Source organism: Pristis pectinata, chromosome 6, assembly GCF_009764475.1.
Source record: "Pristis pectinata isolate sPriPec2 chromosome 6, sPriPec2.1.pri, whole genome shotgun sequence".
NCBI classification, from domain to species: domain Eukaryota; kingdom Metazoa; phylum Chordata; class Chondrichthyes; order Rhinopristiformes; family Pristidae; genus Pristis; species Pristis pectinata.
The window spans coordinates 314836-337673 of NC_067410.1; the positions used below are offsets into that span (position 1 = coordinate 314836).

The window sequence follows — 22838 nt, forward strand, 5'->3', positions numbered from 1 at the left end:
TCAAACTTGATGAACCTTTTAGAGTTTTTTGAAGAAGTAACCAAAAAGGTAGATGAGGGTATGGCAGTGGATGTTGTCTATTTGGACTTTAGCAAGGCCTTCAAGGTCGCGCATTGTAGGCTGGTGTGGAAGGTTAGGTCTCACGGAATCCATAGAGAACTAGTTAGGTGGATTCAAAATTGGCTCGGGGGTAGGAAGCAGAGGGTGGTTGAAGATTGTTTCTCGGAATGGAGGCCGGTGACTAGTGTTGTGCCGCAGGGGTTGGTGTTGGAACCCTTGTTATTTGTTATTTATATCAATGATTTGGATACAAATGCACAAGGCTTGATAAGTAAATTTGCAAATGACATGAAATTAGGAGTGTTGTTGATAGTGAAGAAGGTTATCATGGATTACGGGGGGATCGTGATCAGTTAGGGAAGTGGGTTGAGGAGTGGCAAATGGATTTCAATACAGATGAGTGTGAGGTGATGGAACAGAGTACAAGTGCATAGATCATTGAAAGCGGCATCACAGGTAGACAGGGTGATGATAACGGGGCTTAGCACCTGGCCTTCTTCAGTCAGGGGATTGAGTACAGGAGTTGGGAGATTATGTTGCAGTTGTATAAGTCGTTGGTGAGGCCGCACTTGGAGCACTGTGTACAGTTTTGGTTACCCTGTTATAGGAAAGACGTGGTTAAACTGGAAAGAGTTCAGAGAAGATTGACAAGGATGTTGCAGGACTCGAGGGCCTGAGTTACAGGGAGAGATTGGCCAGGCTAGGTCTTTATTCCTTAGACGTAGGAGAATGAGGGGTGACCTTATAGAAATGTTTAAAATTATGAGAAGCATAGATAAGGTGAACGGTAACAGTCTTTTCTCCAGGGTAGGGGAGTCCAAAACTCGAGGGCATAGGTTTAGGGTGAGAGGGGAAAGATTTAAAAGGGACCTGAGGGGCAACTTTTTCACGCAGAGGGTGGTGAGTATATGGAACGAGCTGCTAGAGGAAGTGGGTGAGGCAGGTCCAATAGTATCATTTAAGAAGCACTTGGATAGGTACATGGAGGGGCGGGGCTTGGAGGGATATGGGCCGGACGCAGGAAATTGGGACTAGCTGGGTGGGCACTGTGGTTGGCATGAACTGGTTGGGCTGAAGGGCCTGTATCTGTGCTGTATTGCTCTGTGACTATCTATAGAAATATTGTGGTAGAGGGTTCACATTTTTCAGTGAATGAGTGAGCAAGAATATTTGTAAAATAGCGTTAATTCCTAGTGACGGGGGTGTGCTTGTACACAAGTCACCAAAAGCCAGTGTGCAGATGCAGCAAGTGATTTGGAGGGAAATGTTACGTTAGGCTGCATAATGAGAGGATTTGGGAGTAAGGAAGTCTTATTGCAATTCTGTAGGTACTCAGACCGCACTGTGTGTGTATTGTGTATGCTGTTAGTCTCTGTACCTAAGAAAGGACATACATGTCCTACAAAGAGCACGACAAAGATTCGCCACACTCCAAGGATGGTGTGTTTACCGTATGAAGAGGGATTGGGTAATCCAGATCTATATTGTTAAGAATGTAAAAGAACAAGAGGATATCTCATGGGATCCATGGTGACTTGGTCATTTGGATTCAGAATTGACTTATCCATAGAAGTCAGAGGGTAGTGGTGGAGGGGTGTTATTCTGGCTGGAGGTCCGTGACCAGGGATGTTCCACAGGCATCGGTGCTGGGGCCTGTGTAATATATATAAATGACTTGGATGAAAATGTAGATGAGTGGGTTAATAAATCTGCAAACAACACAAAGATTGCTGAAGTTGTGGTCAGTGAAGAAGGTTGTCAAAGGATACAGCAGAGTATAAAACTCTGGTTAGGCTGCATCTGGAGTATTACATTCAGTTCTGGTTGCCCCATTATAGGAAGGATGTGGAGGCTTTGGAGAGGGTGCAGATGAGGTTCACCAGGATGCTGCCTGGATTAGAGGGTATGAGCTATAAGGAGAAGTTGGACAAACTTGGGTTGTTTTCTCTGGAGTATCAGAGGCTGAGGGGAGACCTGATACAATAGAGGCGTTTAAGAGGTTTTTAGACAGACACATGAATGTGCAGGGAATGGAGGGATGTGGATCATGTGCAGGTAGAAGAGAGTTAGTTTAATTTGGCATCACGTTTGGTTCAGATGTGGTGGGCCGAAGGGCCTGTTCCAGTACTGTCCTGTTTTATGTTCTATTTCATGAAAACCAAACTTGTTAAATGACTTGACAGGGTAGATGCATGGAGGATGTTTCCCATGAATGAGGGGTTGGTACCGGGATCACAGTTACAAGATAAAGGGGTAGACAGTTTAGGACTGAGATGAAGACAAGTTTCTTCAGTCCAAGGATGGTGAATCTTTGGGATTCTCTTCCCCAGGGGTCATGATGGTTGCTGAGATCACTCAAAGTGTAGATGAATGGATTTCTGGCCATTAAGGAAATCAAGGGAAATGGGACAATACTAGAAAATGCATGCGAGGTAGAAGATCAGCCATCATCTTGGTAAGTGGCAGAGCAGGCTTGAAGGCCTGGGCAGCCTATTCCTGCTATTCCTTTTGAGCTTGAAGTCTTTGACAGTTCGTTATGCCACTAATTAATTTCTCATTAATGGCCTGGCCGATGTTGGATATGTTTTGCCCTTTGAGTTGAATGGTAGATGTGATTCTGGAATGTACAATCTTCCCAATTTTCAGTATTGCTGGAGGCAGAAAGTTATGTTTAAAAACAATAGGAAGCAATAATTTTGGTTGGTCTTCCTGTGTGAGGTGTTGGACAAATAATGCGCTATGTCCATCATTCCAAGGTTTGTAGTGGCCCACGCAAAGTCACACTTTTGTCTACTCTTCAGCCAGTGTTTGAGTCATAGAGTTGTACAGCACAGAAAAAGGCCCTTTAGCCTACACGTGTCCATACTGACCAAGATGTATATTCAAATTAATCCCACTTCCCAGCACTTGGCCCATGTCCCTCTAGTCTCTTGTCATCCATGTACCTGTCTACATACTTCTTAAATGTATTTCACGTACCTGCCTCACCCACTTCCTCTGGCAGCGGGTTCCATATATCTACGACCCGCTGTGTTTTATATAAAAGTTGCCCCTCTGATTCTTGTTCCAGCTTAAAACTATGTCCTCTAGTTTTCAATTCCCCAACCCTGGAAAAAAAGACCGCTCATCCTATCTATGCCCCTCATGATTTTGTACACCTCGATGAGATCACCCCTCAGTCTCCTACGCTCCAAAGAGTAAAGGCCCAGCCTGTCCAACCTCTCCCTATAATTCAGTCCCTCGAGCCCTGGCAACATCCTTGTAAATCTGTTTCGCACTCTTTTCAGTTTAATCACATCCTTCCTATAACAGGGTGACCAAATCTGAACACAATACTTCAAGTGTGGCCTCACTAACATCTTGTACAATCACAACATAACTCTGCTGTGGCAACAAGAGTTGGTCTGGGTGACCTGAGCCATGGTGGCTCAGCTGTCAGTAACCTCTGTGGGTCAGCTAAAGACAGTGGTTAAATCAACAGCTATCCTACCTAATAGATCTTGGGTGAGAGCAGTATTGGTTTATTATTGTCACTTGTACCGAGGTACAGTGAAAAGCTTGTCTTACAGACTGATCGTTAGTTTATTACACAGTGCAGTTACATTGAGTTAGTACAAAGTGCATTGATGTAGTACAGGTAAAAACAATAACAGTACAGAGTAAAGTGTCACAGCTACAGAGAAAGTGCAGTGCAATAAGGTGCAAGGTCACAACAAGGTAGATTGTGAGGTCATAGTCCATCTCATTGTATAAAGGAATCATTGAATAGTCTTATCACAGTGGGGTAGAAGCTGTCCTTGATCCTGGTAGTACGTGCCCTCAGGCTCCTGTATCTTCTACCCGATGGAGGAGGGGAGAAGAGAGAATGTCCCCGGTGGGTGGGGTCTTTGATTATGCCGGATGCTTCACCAAGACAACGAGAAGTAAAGACAGAGTCCAAGGAAGGGAGGCTGTGTCCACAACTCTCTGCAGTTTCTTGCAGTCCTAGGCAGAGCAGTTGCCGTACCAAGCCGTGATGCATCCAGATCAGATGCTTTCTATGGTGCATCAATAAAAGTTGGTGAGTGTCAAAGGGGACACACCAAATTTCTTTAGCCTCCTGAGGAAGTAGAGGCGCTAGTGAGCTTTCCTGACTGTGGCATCTACGTGATTTGACCAGGACAGGCTGTTGGTGATGTTCACTCCCAGGAACTTGAAGCTCTCAACCTCAGCACTATTGATGTAGACAGGTGCATGTACGCCACCCCCTTTCCTGAAGTCAATGACCAGCTCTTTTGTTTTGTTGACATTGAGGGAAAGGATCAGCCTAAATTACACAGCATGTTGTGGTTAATTAGCCCTGTTGGATCCCAACGTGCAACCTGTGGAGATGGTCCCAGGCAAAGTGTTTGTGGATCCAAATATCTGGCTGGCTTCCAGTATCTCGACCCAAAACATCAACCATCCTTCTGCCTCCACAGATGCTGCTCGACCCACTGAGTTCCTCCAGCAGTTAGTTTTGTGCTCCAGATTCCAGCATCTGCAATCTCTTGTCTCCATCTTGCTGGTTTGCCGTTAATTTCTCACACTTCACAGAAAATGGAATTTCATTTGTCACAAAACCAAATTGGTTTGAAAAGCAGATGAGCATTTACATGGGTCCATTTACAACTTTACACATGTGGGCACAGGCAGAAATATGCACAAATCTGTTCAATTGTAATGATTAAGAGAGGTTTAGATAGGCCCTTGGATGGGAGGGGTTTGGAGGGATATGGTCCAGGTGCAGGTAGATGGGACTAGGCAGAAGATCAGGTTGGCATGGACTCGGTGGGCTGAAGGGCCCTTTTCTGTGCTGCAGTACTCTGTGACTGTAGATCTCCAGTCTCTGTTGTCGGAAATAAGGTAGCTGGTTTCACACAGCATGGTCTACCAGTCATTAGATTCTGTGTCTATCATGTACTATCTCTGTGAGTGTGTGATGGAAGAAAGTAGAGAGCTTTACTCCATCTCATCAGTTTGGGGAAAATATTGTTTAAATCCAGGAACGCAGGGAATACTTTTTAGTAACTTTTTAGAAAAAAGGAGTGAAGCATGTAGAGGTTTTTCAATGTGGACAATGTGATTTACAAAGTAATCAACCCACTTCAAAATCAGAAAACATGAGAATCACTCAACAGGCCAGGGAGCATCTGTGAAAAGAAAGAGTTAATGCACCAAATCAAAGACTCTTCAGCTGAGCCCTTGCTGATTTGCTTTGTTAGCTTACAATGCACCACATTCAATTGCAAAATCATAGACTCGAAGTAAACTCCCAGTGAGGCAGGTCATGAGGGTTTGCTTGGAAAGTGTAACAAGAGTTTTACTCTGTATCTAGCCAGTGTTTTTTTAAAAACTTTAAAATCTTAACAAAACCTTAATTTAAAATGTGTCTGCAAAGTACTCCAGCTCCTGCAGTGTCCGCCAGTTGTGGATGGCTTCATCGAGCTAGCAGGCATCATGTGCTCTCTCTGCAGGAGCACCTTGGCAATCAATCTGATCCCAGGAGAGGGGTAGCAATCTGCTTGGATGGGCCCCCTACAAGCCCCCTGCCTGGAACTTGGTCAAGCCCAGGAGCAGATGACAGGCCCCTTGACCCATTTGTTCACCTTTGCACTAAATGCCCAAAGTTCTGGAACATGAAGCTGAGTTGCACCCAGAACCTGAGGAATCACCCCATCAGGTACTCAAACACATGCTGAAAGCTCTCCCACTCCATGTAGACATGGAACACAGACTAGTCTGAGCCATGGAAGTTGTAGGCAGCCAGGGCATGGAACTTTCCTAGGCAGCATTCTCCATCCCAGATCAGAGGTGTAAGGGGGAAGCCCCCTTGCACAGAGAGAGCTTCGCTCAGGATCCCACTCACTGCCTGATGGCAGAATAGATGCCCATGGGATGTCAAGATGGCAGATGAGGGTGAGGAAGTACGGTTCGTGCAGGAGAGCTTGCGAGGAACGGCATGGAGGGCAATTCTGAGAGCAGGCTCATTGTATGGGACCAGCACTAAAGGTGGTTATAGGGACCTGGGTCTGATGAGCAATTTCAGCTGAGTGGGGGAGGGTCAGAACAAGGGTCCTGACCCAAACGTTGACCGCCTGTTTTTCTCCACAGATGTTGTCTGGCCTGCTGAGTTCCTCCAGCATCATCGTGTTTTTCAGCTCAGTCAACATTGCCCCACAAGTGTCCCCTAGACACCCACTGCTAGCCTCAGTGTCATGAAGCTCATTCTTCCCCTGTCCAGAGCTGCCCCTACCAGAAAGTAGACATCTAACTAGAAGCAACTGTGCTCAGCACTCTGAAAAGGCCCCAGTAAAAGGTGGGACACTCCCTTGGAACAGTACAGCTAGCACTCAACTCTGGGAGCTGCATGTCATCTGAAAGTTGGTGAAGAGTGTGCAATGGACAGTGTAGAGGGAGCTTCACTCTGTGTCTGACCCCAGGAATGTGTGATGGGACGGTGTAGAGGGAGCTTCACTCTGTGTCCGACTCTGGGAATGTGTGACAGGACGGTACGGAGGGAGCTTCACCCCGTGTCTGACCCTGGGAGTGTGTGATGGGACAGTGTTCTCAGAGGAACAGAAGGACCTTGGAGTACAAGTCCAGAGATCCTTGCAGGTGACCATGCAGGTAGACAACATGGTGAGAAGGCAAATGGGACACTGGCCTCATTAATTGGGATACTGAATACAGAAGTAGGGAGGTTAGGCTCCAATAAACCTTGGTCAGACCTTAGCTGGAGCACTGTGTGCAGTCTGGTCACCAAAGTATGGGAAGGATGTGATCGCACTGGAGATGGTGCAGAGGAGACTCACCAGGATGGTTCCTGGGATGGAGCAGTTCAGTTCTGAAGAGAGACTGGAGAGGCTGGGTCTGTTCTCCCTGGAGTGGGGGGGGGGGGGGGTGGTGTGGTGGTTGTTTAAGAGGGAACATGATTGATGAATGAAAATGATGAGGGGCATAGACAGGGTAGACTGCAGGAAACCTTTTCCCATATCAGTACATAAAACTAGAGGATGTAGGTTTGGGGGGGGGGGGTAATCAATTTAAAGGGGATTTGAGGGTGATCTTCACCCAGAGAGTGGTGAGTACCTGGAATGCACTGCCGGAGAGAGGGGTTGAAGCTAGGTCACTGACAGCATTTAAGTGTCTAGCTGAGCCCTTTGAGTTGCTTAGGCATATAGGGCTATGGACCAAGTGGTGGGTGATTGGGTTAATACAGAAGGGTTCCACTGGTTAGCATGGACAAGTTGGGCTGAATGGCCTGCTTCCATGCTGTACGATGCTATGATTTTATAATTTGGGGCTTTGGAGAAGTGGCATTAATGGGACAATGAGGTGTGGGGCAGATCAGCCTTGTTTACTGGGGCAGGCTTGAGCTGATGCCTACTCCTTTTCTGATCTTGTGTTCTGATCTCATCCATGGCTTTCCGTCAGTGAGGATGTACAGGGTGGGCATGGACAACCAGAGGCTGATGGCTGTGTCTGGGGCAGGGGCATGAGTGTGTGGTAAAAATAAAACCTCGACGGGGTTTTAAAGTTCTAACCATCATTTCTCCCAGTGCCACCCTCATCCATTCCCTCTTGTCTTTCCTCTTTTCAGAATAAGTCACAGCATTTGTAAAACCGAAACTATAGATTTACTGCTGTTTCTGCAAATCTCTGGGTTGGTGACTCTGACAACATTCAGGGTTGAAACCTCACCACGTTCAGGCATTTCCTGGCTCCTTGGATCTGGAGTGTGGTGACTTCCCTCGGCATGTGTCGCAGTACTTGCATGTTTAATAAAACTGTGAGCCAATCATCCACTCACCAGGCTCCTGAGCTAGCACATGGCTGTGCCTCAAAACCCACCTTCCCTTGGAGCAAGTCGGGCACACGCTTCAGCTGGGAGGACAGCTCCCATCTGACAAGCGAGGGCCAGATAGCATATCAGACATCTGCAGCCCTGAATTGCCGTGATATCAGTGAGGCCTTGCCCCCAGCCTAATGCAGACCTTGTCCTCTGAGTGCATGATTGGACAGTTTGGAGGGGCTTTCCTATATACCTATAACATTTTGTTCTTTATATTATCACACATTCTGTCCCTGCCCTGTGTGTATCTGGTGTGACAGGGCTCTGAGAGTTTTTGTATCCATTTTGTTTTTCTTTTCTTTTCAACTTTTTATAACATTTAAATACAAACTACCATCCTCGCTGACCTGGATGTACACCAACCCCTGCGCTCCCACTGGCCCTGGAAGGTGTCCAGGGAGTTGGCAGACACTGCCAGCTCCCTCTCTGGGACACCCCCAGTATAAATGTAGAGGGGCAGGTGGTTGGCTCATTGTGAGACCTGTGAATGGCCACCTTATGCGGGAGCAGATTGACAAGGAAGTCATCTAACCAAGATTCTCACCACACTGGTACTCAGAAGGGCTGCAGCTTCTCTCTACAGATATACCCCAATCATGGACTCCAGGCTACAGAAAGGGCAGGTGCCCTGGGAGACTGTGAGCCTGGTCTCTTCAGTTGAGGTCCCTGCTATAAAGGGCAGGACTTCAGAGTAGAGAACCCTCCCCCCCTTGCTTTACTAGTTCACCCTGCCATCTGTGGGCATATCCAGGCATCATACAAGGTGGAGAATGCATAGGAGCAGCTCTCAGGAAATCCCTCAGCAGGATTTGGACAGACAGAGAGAGAACTCCAGTTACGTGGGTCTGGATTCTGAGCGAGGTTTCAGGGCCTGGATCCAATGAACTTCTGGCTGAGCAGGGGTTGCCCCGAGCCCCTCTTGACACCCAATGTGATGGCCCCTGGCCAAGGATTTGGCTGCAAGCCTCAGTGGCACACTAGTCCACTTTTTGTTCCTTCCCTACATCCAGCTGCCGTCCTCTGCTGGTGGACCGCTCTAACTGGAGGTGACCACATCCCAGATTCTGAGAAGATCCTTTTCCTGCTAAAAGACAGGCAACTCCTGCAGAGCAGCACAGCTGATGCTCATTGCTGGGAACTGTGTGTCGTCCTGAAGGCAGTAATATATTACCACTGCACAATGTCTGAGAGGATGATCTAATACAGGTATCTGTAGGGTCTGAAGTCACCACCTGGATATGGATGCACACCAGTGACTGACTGCCCTCGATGAGGAGGCTTGGATCTGCAGAGGAAACCCAGAAGAAATCCACCAGCTTCTTCTGGATCTTAGTGGCAAAGGCAGGGGTGGCACAAAAGTGACCAACCGCAATCACAGCACAGGTCATCAGTTGGCTTATGACCAGCGCTCAGCCCCTGGAGGAAATCACTCGGAGAAGTTCTGTCCACTGCCCTGGCCAATTGGTGACTTTCCCTTCTGGTTTGCTGCCCAAGCTTTCTCAGCAGGGCTCAGGTAATCTCCCAGATGGAGGAGATATGTGGTTTCACCTCCTCCAGCGAGGAGTCCACCTGACACTATCCTACCAAGAGTCGGGAACAAGATACAAACTGCTGGGAGAACTCAGTGGGTCAGGCAGCATCTGCGGAGGCAAAGGGGTTGTCGACATTTCGAGTTGAGACCCTGCATCAGGACCTTGGAACATTTCTCCCCATTGGTCCACATGGTGGATGTGGCCGAAAAGGTTGGTTGGTCAACGGGAACTGTGACCATGAGGAGCACATCGTCACCATAAGCCAAGAGGATGACCTCCAAACCCAGCCCATGCAGAAGCAGACCCATCAACCTCCTCTGAAGAAGACAGGGATGGCTCCAGATGGATGGAATACAGATTGGCCAGACATACTCCCCTCCCAAAGCCAAGGGATACTGTCAAGGATCTGTTAGCCTCAGATTGAAGTAGGAAGAGGTTAAAATGTCTGCAAGTACCCATGTGTGAAAGTGCTGGAATCAGGATGGTGCACCAAGTCAAAGGAGCCCACCAGATCCTCAACATCTCCACCAACGCTTGACTATGCTGGGGACAGGAGCAATCCTTTTCCCCAAGGTTATAGTGAAATCCCTCTGAGGATAACATAGCTGCTGCTGCTGTTGTTGGAGCTCGAGAGTGAACACTTGCATCATGGGGCATGCACGTTACTCAGTAATGGCGCGTTGTCCAAATGCAAAGTGAGGTGGAGCAGGTGTTCTGGAGTGATAGAAGTGGAATGGGTGTAGCTCCAACCCAATCCTAGAATAGTGCTGGTTTCTGGTAGGAGACTCACCACATCACATCGCCTTTCCTGAGAACCAAGTCATGGTAAAATCTGCAGAAACCCTCTATTCCTACGATGGTTACCTTCATGTCAAAAGTACTTTTAAGTCCCACCACAGTGGGGAATGAGAACAGTTGTTCTTCACCCTGCACACCCTCGGTAGCCCAGTGAGAACACGTTGGACCAATATCACTCAATTCCCACACCCTTCCCCCATCGTTTCCAGTGCAGACAGACCCCAGGAGCAGCACCACCTCCTGACAGACCACAGCCAGCTTTTTTGTGGTAAGCTCTAACCTTTTCCCGAAAATCCTAGGGTTGTCCAGTGAGGACAAGGGGAGACTGGATGGGGCACATGTCCACTGCCTTGCCGACGATGGAATCCCAATCCCTCCCTCTCCCCAAAGCAAGTTGCTACTAGTGGCCAACACATCCACACCACTGCAGTAAGTATCTCGGCCACCTCCAGGATTGATGGTGGTGGAGCCTCCCTTGGTTCCTTGAGGGAATTGGGGTCCCACAGACTCCCTCAGGTGGCCCTATGTTACTGGCTTGAGTTGCAGCTGGAGCCAGATCCTGGAGCAGAGAGGAACACTGTCTCTTACCTTGTCCACAGGGAATTATTTATAGTGTCTGCTGGGTCCAGCAGTACTGGCCTCGAGTGCGAGGACCTAACCTGTCTGTGCCTTGTTCCTGCTCAGGGCCCCCAACCCAGCAGCAGAGGGTCACAGCACCCACAGCCTCCACAGGGGAAGGTTGCTGGGAAACCCCTGTTCACCCCCTTCCCCAGCAGGTCCTCCCACTCCCCCCAACCCCCACCAGCAGTTCTTCCCCCCCCCCTTCTTTCTGCAGGGCTCCCCACCTTGGCTCCCTAATGAAAGGAGGGGGGGAGGGGGGAACCCCTGTATAGATCTCCAGTGGGAGACCCCAGACTGCAGAATGGGCCGGCAGAGAGCAGGGGCTGCAGTTGTGTAGGACCAACTCCCGAAGTCTAGATCCAATGAGCAACCCCAACCAGAGGTGACCATGTCCCTACCCTGGCTGTGTGACAGGATAGTGTAGAGGGAATGTAAAAGGCATTCACAAACGTATAAAAATGCTCCTATTTAGTTATTACAATATTTTTTGAATATTTGTAGGCACACAACTGAAAACTGAATGTACTTAAACCAACTCAAAATAAAAAAGGAAATGAGCTCCTGTGTGCAGCTGTCTTTCCCGAGGACCACACTATCTGCTCCAACCTGGCACAGGCCAAATCAAGTGCAAGGAATTCTGTGGGAGCTGCACCTTCCAGATGGATTCTAGTGGTGAAGCAAAGGTGTCCTGGGATAGAGAGTCTGTGCTCGGAAATCTAAAGCTTCCATGCAGTAAAGCACAGAAATGGGCTCTGTCCCTGCAGTGCACCTGTCCGTCATGTATCCATCTCAATTTCTCAGCACACAACCTAGCCTTGCATTGAACAGTACAGCACAGGAACAGGCCCTTCAGCCCACCATGTCTTTGCCATCCATGGTGCCAATCTAACTAATGCCTCTGCCTGCATTACCTATATCTGCCTGTGCACAGTCCCTAGTCCCTCCAGTCCCTGCCTGTCTGTCTAAATGCATCTTAAATGTTGCTTTTGAACCTGTTTCCCCCACTTCCTGTGGCAGGTCGTTCTAGGCACCCACCACTCTTTGTAGAGTTGTACAACACGGAAGCAGACACTATAACCCAACTCATCTGTGCTGACCAAGTTGTCTGCTTGAGCTAGTCCCATTTGCCTGTGTTTGACCCATATCTCTCTAAACCTTTCCTATCCATGTACCTGTCCAAACATCTTTTAAATATCGCCTCCAGCATCACCTCTAAATTTTTCCGCCTCTCATTTATGACGTTTCCACCCTGGAAAAAAGACTCGACTATCTGTGTTATCTATGCCTCTCATAATTTTATAAACTTCTATCGGGTTGCCCCTCCAACTTCAAAGCTCCAGACAAAACAATCTATCATAGCCTTCTATGCACAGTGTTCAAAGTGCTCATCTAAATCTTAAATGTTGTGAGAGAATCTGCCTCCACCACCCTCTCAGGCAATGTGTACAACACAGATACAGTACTGATGGTGTGGGTCCCATTGGCTAATTGGATACACAATTGGCTTGATGGTAGGAAGCAGAGGGTGATGGTGGAAGGTTGTGTCTCGGACTGGAGGCCCGTGACTAGTGGTGTACCTCGGGTCGGTGCTGGGCCTATTATCGTTTGTCAATGATCTGGATGAGAATTACAAGGCATGGTTAGTAAGTTTGCAGATGACACTAAAATAGATGGTATCATTGACAGTAAAGAAGGTTATCAAAAGTTATAGGGGGGTGGGGGGATCTTGATCAGCTGGGTAAGTGGGCCAAGGAATGGCAAATGGAGTTTAATTCAGATAATTGCAAGGTGTTGCATTTTGGAAAAAAATTAATTGGTCTGCCATTTATTTGCTTGCTGTTATAAATACCCTCTTTTCTAACTGTAAAGGACAAATTTGTCTTCACTAATCTATTTCCCTTCACCTGTCTATAGAAGCTTTGACAGACAGTTTTTATGTTCCCTGCAAACTTATTCTCATACTCACTTTTCCTCTTAATTGGTCCTTTTGTCTCTTTTGCTAACTTATAAATTAGTCCCAAACCCTAGTTGTTCATTTTTCTGCATTTTTGTATTTCCCCTCCTTGGGTCTAACACTGTCCCAAATTCCTTCTGCAATCCATGGTTGGGCTACCTTACAGGTTTTATTTTTGTACTGGACAGGAATGAATGATTGTTGTAATTCATCCACACACTCTTTAGATGCTTGCCATTGCCTGTGCAGTCAACCCTTTAGGAAACGTTCCCCAATCTACCACAGCCAACTCGTACCTTCAGAGTTCCCTTTCTTTAGATTCAAGACTATCATCTCAGAATCAACTGTCACTCTCCATCTTCATGAAAAGTTCTACCATATTATGGTCACTCTTCCTTGAGGAATTCTGCACAAGATTATTTGTTAATCCTGCCTCATTACGGAATACCCAGTCACAGATGACCTGTTATCTAACTGGTTCCTCAGTATATGCCTCCAAAAACCATCACACATGCGCTCCAGAAATTCCTCCCCAGTACTACTACTGATTTGGGATGCCCAATCTGTATGTAGATTGAGGTCACCCATAATTAGATTTATACTTAATGCATGTGTTTCTAATTTCCTGTTTAATGTATCTCCTATTTCACTAATGTTGGGAGGAGAGTTCCAGGATGCCCACCCATAGGTAATCTTTCTAAGTCAAGGTGATGTTCATGGGGAGGTAGGAGAGGATGCCGCCCTTGTCCTTAGACCAGGAACAGGCCCTTCATCCCACTATCTTGTGCCAAACTAATTAAACTAGTAGTTAAATGCCTAACTAAACTAATCCCTTCTGTCTACATAATTTCCATATCTTTCCATTATCTGCACATTCATGTGCCTATTTAAGACCCTCTTAAGTGCCTCTATTGTATTTGCCTCCCATCACCATCCCGGCAGCACATTCCAGGCACCCACCAATCACTGTGTGTAAAAAGAAACCTTGCCCCACACATTTCTTTTGAATATACCCTCTCACATCTTAAATGCATGCCTCTGGGAGAAAGATACTGGCTGTCTATTCTATCAATGCCTCTTGTTGTCTTCTCTATCAGGTCTCACCTCAGCTTCCACTGCTCCAGAGAAAACAACCCAAGTTTGTCCAACCTCTCCTTATACCACGTGCCCTCTAATGCAGGCAGCATCCTGGTGAACCTCTTCTTCACCTGCTCTGAAGCATCTACATCCTTCCTATAATGGGGTGACCAGAATTGAATGCAATACTCCAGATGCAGCCTAACCAGTATTATATAAAGCTGCAACATAACTTCCTGACTCTTGAAGTCAATGCCTCGACTAATAAAGGCATCTATCTCACTTCTGTACACCACCTCATCACCATTTGAGATTCTACCAATGACAGTAGTGTCGTCGGCGAATTTGTAGATGGTGTTTGCTTAGTCGCACACTCGTGAGCGTAGAGAGAGTAGAGCAGTGGGCTAAGCACACATTCTTGAGGTGAACCTGTGTGATAGTCAGCGAGGAGGAAATGTTATTGCCAATCAGCAATGACTGTGGTCTCCCTATGAGGAAGTTGAGGATCTAGTTGCAGGGGGAGTCCCAGTACAGATCCCTGTGGAACATCACTAGTCATGGACCTCCAGTCAAAATAAGTCCCATCGACCACTACCCCCATCTTCTATGGGCAAGCCATTTCTGAATCCAAACAGCCAAGTCACTATGGATCCCAAGCATCTTAATCTTCACAATTAGCCGACATGAGGAACCTTTAGCCTTACTGAAATCCACGTAGACATCATCCACTGCTCCACCTTCATAAATTACCTTTATCACCTCCTTGGAAGAACTCAATCAAGTTAGTAAGACATGACGTGTCCTGCACAAAGCCATGCTGACTGTCCCTAATTAGGCCATGGTTTTCCAAATGTTCATAAATCCTATCCCTAACAATCCTCTCCAATAGCTTCCCTACCACTGACGTGAGACTCATTGATCTAATGTTTCAAGGATTATCTGTAAACTGTATAGTATACTGAGGACAAAATCATGTTTGCTCAAGAGGTAAGGGAACAAGTGGAGGTGTTTTGGAGAACGTTCATATTACTAGGGAGGAGGTATTTGCAGTCTTACAGCGCATTAAGGTGGATAAATCCCCAGGGCCTGATCGAGTGCATCCTCAGACTTTGTGGGAGGTTGGAGAAGAAATTGCGGATGCCCTTGCGGAGATATTTGCTTCATCGTTAGCCACTGGTGAAGTTCCTGGAGACTGGAAGGTGGCTGATGTTGTTCCATTGTCTAAGAAGGGAAACAAGGACAAGCCAGGGAACCACAGGCCAGTCAGCCTGACATCAGTAGTGGAGAAGTTACTGGAGGGAATTCTGAGGTACAGGATCTACCAGCATTTGGATAGAGTCTGATTAGGAGGAGTCATAATGGCTTTGTGCATGGGAAGTTGTGTTTGACGAATCTTTTAGTTTTCTTTGAAGAGGTAACCAAAAAGGTAGATGAGGGTAGGGCAGTGGATGTTGTCTATTTGGACTTTAGCAAGGTTAGGTTCCATGGAATCCCGGGAGAGCTAGTTAGGTGGATTCAAAATTGGCTCAGAAGTAGGAAGCGGAGGGTGGTGGTTGAAGGTTGTTTCTCGGAATGGAGGCCAGTGACTAGTGTTGTGCCGCAGGGGTTGGTGTTGGGACCCTTGTTATTTGTTATTTATATCAATGATTTGGATGCAAATGCAAAAGGATTGATCAGTAAGTTTGCAAATGACATGAAATTAGGAGGTGTTGTTGATAATGAAGAAGGTTGTCGTAGATTACAGGAGGGTCATGATTAGTTAGGGAAGTGGGCTGAGGAGTGGCAAATGGATTTCAATACAGATAAGTGTGAGGTGATGCACTTTGGAAAGTCAAACCAGCATAGGACTTATACCATGAATGGTAGGGCACTGGGGAGTGTAATGGAACAGAGTACAAGTGCATAGCTCATTGAAAGCAGCATCACAGATAGACAGGGTGATGATAAAAGTGCTTAGCACCTGGCCTTCATCAGTCAGGGAACTGAGTATAGGAGTTGGGAGATTATGTTGCAGTTGTGTAAGTCATTGGTGTGAGGCCACACTTGGAGCACTGTGTACAGTTTTGGTCACCCTGTTACAGGAAAACGTGGTTAAAATGGAAAGAGTGCAGAGGAGATTTATGAGGATGTTGCCAGGACTCGAGGGCCTGAGCTACAGGGAGAGGTTGGCCAAACTAGGTCTTTATTCCTTAGACGTAGGAGAATGAGGGGTGACCTTATAGAAAAGTTTAAATTTATGAGAGGCATAGATAAGGTGGATGGTAACAGTCTTTACTCCGGGGTAGGGGAGTCGAAAACTAGGGGGCACAGGTTTAGGGTGAGAAGGGAAAGATTTAAAAGGGACCTGAGGGGCAACTTTTTCACGCAGAGGGTGGTGAGTATATGGAACGAGCTGCCAGAGGAAGTGGGTGAGGCAGGTCCAATAGTATCATTTAAGAAGCACTTGGATAGGTACATGGAGGGGCGGGGCTTGGAGGGATATGGGCTGAATGCAGGAAATTGGGACTAGCTGGGTGGGCACAATGGTCGACATGGACTGGTTGGGCCGAAGGGCCTGTATCCGTGTGGTGTTGCTCTATGGGTCTAATATGATAAGATGGCCTCTTGACCTCACAATCTGCCTCATTATGCCTTGCACCTTATTGCCTGCACTGCACTTTCCCTGTAATTGTAACCCTTTATTCTGCATTCTCTATTATTTTCCCTTGTACTACCTCAATATACTGATGTGATGCAATGATCTGTATGAATGGTATGCAAGACAGGTTTTCACTGTACCTTGGTATATGTGACAATAATGAACCAATTTAGCAGTTATTTACCAATTTAGAAAGCAGCTGAAGGTGGTTGTGACCAGGACACTGACCTGGGGCAGAGATGTCCTGGGACTGGGGTAATTGGCCTCCAACAATGACAAAGAATGACTCTTACCACTGGAGTGTTTCTCCCTTGGTGCCCATGGACTTCACTTTTACCAGGGCTGCTTGATTCTACACTCAGTCAAATACTGGAGATGAAAGAGACTACAGATGGATTCCTTCAGAATCAAAATCAGATTTATTATCACTGTCTTATATGACGTGAAATGTGTTGTTTTGTGGCAGCAGTACAGTGCAAAGACATGAAATTACTGTAAATTACAAAAATAAATAGTGCAACAAGGAATAATGAAGTAGTGTTCGTGGACTGTTCAGAGATCTGGTGATAGGGGGGAAGAAGCTGTTCCTGAATCGTCAAGTGTGGGTCTTCACTCTTTGCCTCCACAGATGCTGCTTGACCTGCTGAGTTCCTCCAACAGTTTCTGTGGCTCAGTCAAATATAGCCTGACTTCAAGGTATTGGTATTGGTTTATTATCAATCAGTCACTCTCACCTCTTCTGGAATTCAAATCCTTGGTCCACATAATCAAAGACTCCACCCACCCGGGCCATTCTCTTCTCCCCTCTTCCATCAGGCAGAAGATACAGGAGCCTGAGGGCACGTACCACCAGAATTAAGGACAGCTTCTACCCCACTGTGATAAGACTATTGAACCGTTCCCTTATACAATGAGATGGACTCTGACCTCACAATCTACCTTGTTGTGAACTTGCACCTTATTGCACTGCACTTTCTCTGTAGCTGTGACACTTTACTCTGTACTGTTATTGTTTTTACCTGCACTACATCAATTCACTCTGTACTAACTCAATGTAACTGTACTGTGTAATGAATTGACCTGTATGATTGGTATGCAAGACAAGTTTTTCACTGTACCTCGGTACAAGTGACAATAATAAAGCAATACCAATACATTTGGACCAAGGTTGTGATGTCAGGAGTGTTCCCGATAATTCCTAAACTGGGCCTCGGTTAAGAGCTTATTGGTGAGGAAGTGCTGCTTAATAGCACAATCAATGACATAAGATGAGATAAGATATCTTTATCAGTCACACACACATCGAAACACACAATGAAATACACCTTTTGCGTAGAGTGTTCTGGGAGCAGCCCGCAAGTGTCACCACGCTTCCGGTGCCAATATAGCACGCCCACAACTATGTACGTCTTTGGAATGTGGGAGGAAACTGGAGCACCCGTAGGAAACCCACGCAGTCATGGGGAGAACGTACAAACTCCTTATGGACAGCGGCCGGAATTGAACCCGGGTTGCTGGCGCTGTAATAGGGTTACGCTAACCACTACATGCATCTCTTAGCTGATGAATGAGAGTAGACTGGCTGAGTGGTATTAGATGGATTGGTTTTGTCCTGCGTTTTGTGAAGAGGATGTACGTGGGTAATTTTCCACATTGTTGAGTGGATGCCAGTGTTGTAACTGTACTGACCAGCTGGACAGCAGTTACAGCTGGTTCTGGAGTGGAGGTCTTCAGCACTGTGGCTGGCACGTTGACTGCTCCGGTTACCAGTGCTCTCAGCTGTTTCTTAACGTCACTTGGAATGAATCAGATTGGCTGAATATGGTCACCTGTGAAGGTGGAGATATCAGGAAGATGGGTTGTGCACCCAGCACTCATGTGGTCATGGTGACAAATGCTTCAGCCTTGCCTCCAACCCTCACATCCTGGGTCTTGTCATTGTTGAGGACGAGGGTGTTCTTGGAGTCTCTTCCTCTCATTAGCTGTTTAATTGTCCAACATCAGGATGACTCAGTGTGACAGGGCTGTGGAGATCTTATGTGATTTGTTGGTTCGCAGATTGCTAGTCCCTTGTCTATTGCATTCTGTTACTGATATTCAATGTGTGTGTGGTGGTTCAGATTGGCACCTCCTGTGTATGCCTGGTTCTGTTCCTGGCAGAACCTTCTTTATGTATTGAACCATGGTCCTCTGGCTAATAGTGAGGAATGTCTGGCAGCATCAGGTTGCTGATTGCAGTGGTGGACCTTTCTACTGCTGCTCATGGTCCACACACCTCGTAGACCCCCAGTTTACAGCTGCCAGTGCTCGGGGGCCAAATGTCCGTCACTGTATAATGTTAGGGTGCAGGACTGATAGGTCTGGATTGTCTCAATATGATACTGAGATACAGACTGACAGGCAGAGGGTTATCATAGTATCACACTGGGGTACAGTAGGGGTACTGTTGAGCACTGGGGCACGGTAATAACAGGACAGGTCTATTGATGTATAATACTGGTGGGGATGGAGTTTGTCACAGTCAACGTTACGGTGTGGTTCTGACAAGAACATATTTGTCACTGTATAATGCATACAGTGGGGAGCAGTCTGTCACTGTATAACACGGGTACAGTACTGGTGGGGACGAGTCTGTCGCTGTATAACACTGGGGTACAGTACTGGTGGGGACGAGTCTGTCGCTGTATAACACTGGGGTACAGTACTGGTGGGGATGAGTCTGTCGCTGTATAACACTGGGGTACAGTACTGGTGGGCACGGGTCTGTCGCCGTTTAACACTGGGGTACAGTACTGGGGGGGACGAGTCTGTCGCTGTATAACACTGGGGTACAGTACCGGGGGGGACGAGTCTGTCGCTGTATAACACCGTGGTACGGTACCAGTGGGGACGGGGCTGTCACTGTATAACACCAGGGTACAGCACCGGTGGGGACGGATCTGTCGCTGTATAACACCGTGGTACAGTACCGGTGGGTACGGGTCTGTTGCTATATAACACCAGGGTACGGTACTGGTGGGGACGGGTATGTCACTGTATAACACTGGGGTACGGTACTGGGGGGGACGAGTCTGTCGCTGTATAACACCGGGGTACAGTACTGGTGGGCACGGGTCTGTCGCTGTATAACACTGGGGTACAGTACTGGGGGGGACGAGTCTGTCGCTGTATAACACTGGGGTACAGTACTGGGGGGGAAAAGTCTGTCGCTGTATAACACTGGGGTACAGTACTGGTGGGGGCGGGTCTGTCGCTGTATAATACCGTGGTACGGTACCAGTGGGGACGGGTCTGTCACTGTATAACACCAGGGGACGGGTCTGTCACTGTATAACACCAGGGTACAGCACTGGTGGGGACAGATCTGGCGCTGTATAACACCGTGGTACAGTACCGGTGGATACGGGTCTGTCGCTGTATAACACCAGGGTACGGTACTGGTGGGGACGGGTATGTCACTGTATAACACTGGGGTACAATACTGGTGGGGGCAGGTCTGTCACTGTATAACACCAGGGTACGGTACCGGTGGGGACGGGTATGTCACTGTATAACACTGGGGTACGGTACTGGTGGGGATGGGTCTGTCACTGTACAGCACTGGGGTAAGGTACCGGTGGGGACGGGTCTATCACTGTACAACACCAGGGTACGGTACTGGTGGGGATGGGTCTGTCACTGTTTAACACCGGGGAACGGTACCGGTGGGGACGGGTTTGTCTCTATAGTGTTAAGGGGACGGGCAGTGTGGTGTGGGCAGGAGCTAGTGTATGGGAGGCAGCAATGGGTCTGTATTGAACCTTTGTTTCTCTTCCACCTCCAGGCCTCCTCGCATTCTGCCATGTCTCCGTTTCTGCGCATCTCCTTCAGCTCTTATGAGCTGGGCCTGACCCTGAATGTCACCGAGAATCAGCAGCCATTCATTGCTGTGAAGATGAAGGAGGCCATGACCACAGGTATGACATCCTGGCCCCATGAAGGAGGTCCCTCACCTGGGGGCAGATCTCCAGCTGTGGTTTCAAGTACCCATTGGTCTCCGTCCAGTTCTTGGGGAATTAATCCCCCCCCCCATCCTGCTCCCCTTCTCATCCTGCTCCCCTTCTCATCCTGCTCCCCTTCTCATCCTGCTCCCCTTCTCATCTTGCTCCCCTTCTCATCTTGCTCCCCTTCTCATCTTGCTCCCCTTCTCATCTTGCTCCCCTTCTCATCTTGCTCCCCTTCTCATCTTGCTCCCCTTCTCATCTTGCTCCCCTTCTCATCTTGCTCCCCTTCTCATCTTGCTCCCCTTCTCATCTTGCTCCCCTTCTCATCTTGCTCCCCTTCTCATCTTGCTCCCCTTCTCATCTTGCTCCCCTTCTCATCTTGCTCCCCTTCTCATCTTGCTCCCCTTCTCATCTTGCTCCCCTTCTCATCTTGCTCCTCCCCCCGTCCTCTCCCTCTCCCCCCCGTCCTCTCTCCCTCTCCCCCCCGTCCTCTCTCCCTCTCCCCCCCGTCCTCTCTCCCTCTCCCCCCCGTCCTCTCTCCCTCTCCCCCCCGTCCTCTCTCCCTCCCCCTCCCCCTCCCCCTCCCCCTCCCCCTCCCCCTCCCCCCGTCCTCTCCCTCTCCCCCCCATTCCCCCCTTCTCATCCTGCTCTCCTCCCTGTCCTCTTCCCCCCTTGCCCCTCCTTTCAATCCCTCCCCCTCCCCCTCCCCCATCTTTCCCTCCCCCTCTCCCTCCCCCTCTCCCTCCCCATCTCCCTCCCCATCTCCCTCCCCATCTCCCTCCCCCCCTCCCTCCCTCCCTCCGTCCCTCTGTCACCCCCTCCCTCCCTCCCTCCCTCCCTCCCTCCGTCACCCCCTCCCTCCGTCACCCCCTCCCTCCGTCCCTATCCCTCCCTCCCTCCCTCCACCATCTGCCTCCTCCCCTTCACCTCCGCTCCCTCCCCACCTCAACTCCCTCCCTGACCTCTGCTCCCTTCACCACCCCTCCCCCCTTCACCACCCCTCCCCACCCCTCCCCACCCCTCTCTCCCTCCCCACCCCTCTCTCCCTCCCCACCCCTCTCTCCCTCCCCACCCCTCTCTCCCTCCTTCGCATTTCACCAATCCCTGTGATTTCCTGTTGTTTTGCTGTGACCTTATTCCTGTTGTGCACCGTCCTTTATCCCCGCAGAACGTGGCAAGACCTTGATCCAGAAGAAGCCGACCATGTACCCAGAGTGGAAGTCTTCCTTCGATGCTCACATCTACGAGGGTCGAGTCATCCAGATTGTCCTGATGGGGAGTGCAGAGGAGCCCCTGTCAGAGGTTACCGTTGGGGTCTCGGTCCTTGCTGAGCGCTGCAAGAAAGGCAATGGGAAAGCAGAATTCTGGGTGAGTCTGTTCGGAGGATTAGACCTAATCTGGGAGTTGGTCACAGTTTGAGGTACAGGAGGAAATGGGAGTAGATGTGATCCCTTACAGACAAGGGAATGGGTGTAAGGGTGGTTGGGGTGTAACGTTTATGGTAAACCTCCCCTGGTATTTGGTCATTGACATCACCCATACCCCACTGCAGGGACCGAGTGCAGTTCCTGTGACTCTCCACTCCCTCAGCAGCCCACCAGGGAACCCATGAACCAATGCTGCTCATCTGGGCTCCAATCTGCATCCTTCCCCATTTTCATAGACAGCACAGAAACAGGCCCTTCAGCCCATTGTGTCCCTCCTGACCATCAAGTAACCATTTCTACTAATCCCACCTACCAGTGCTCAATCCAAAGCCTCAGCGGATCAGGTGTTGAGACTTCGTTTCCCACACCCCTCAAGTCTCCCACACCCCAAAGACAGACCCCTCGAGCAGCGCCAGTTCTGACCACATCTGGACCATTGCAGCAATCCCTGGTCTTTTCCAGGAACTCCTGGAGTTCCCCAGAAGCTAAAGGGAGAGCTAGTGGGGAGCATGAGGATGTCCACCACCTAACTGATGGTGAACTGTAAATCGCCCTACACCAAGTTTCATCTTCCTCAGGTTAGTCGCTGCCAGCAGCTGACATACCCACCCCACATTAGACTGTAGGCATCTCAGCCACACCAACTACCCACCTCTGTCAGGATCCTACCACCAGCATCAATGGCAGAGGAATCTTCCCTGAGTTTCTCGGGAATTCAAGAAAGGAATTCGGAAAGCCAGGAGGGGCCATAAAAAGTCCTTAGCGATTAGGATTAAGGAGAATCCAAAGGCATTGTATACCTACATCAGGAATAAGAGGATAACGAGGGAAAGAGTAGGACCACTTAAGGATAAAGAAGGGAATCTATGTTTGCG

The 22838-nt window shown here is 48.4% G+C and overlaps 1 protein-coding gene across 2 annotated transcripts in view; it reads left to right on the forward strand.

Annotated features, from left to right (window-relative positions):
• The window catches only part of LOC127571753 (protein kinase C delta type-like), an 83730-nt gene that overhangs the window by 14953 nt on the left and 45939 nt on the right, over positions 1-22838 (forward strand). For both annotated transcript variants that reach the window (XM_052018426.1, XM_052018427.1), the window contains exons 2-3: positions 20377-20509; positions 21705-21904. In XM_052018426.1, coding sequence (XP_051874386.1) covers positions 20395-20509; positions 21705-21904 — 315 coding nt within the window. In that variant the 5' untranslated portion in view covers positions 20377-20394. The remainder of the gene's footprint in view (positions 1-20376; positions 20510-21704; positions 21905-22838) is intronic.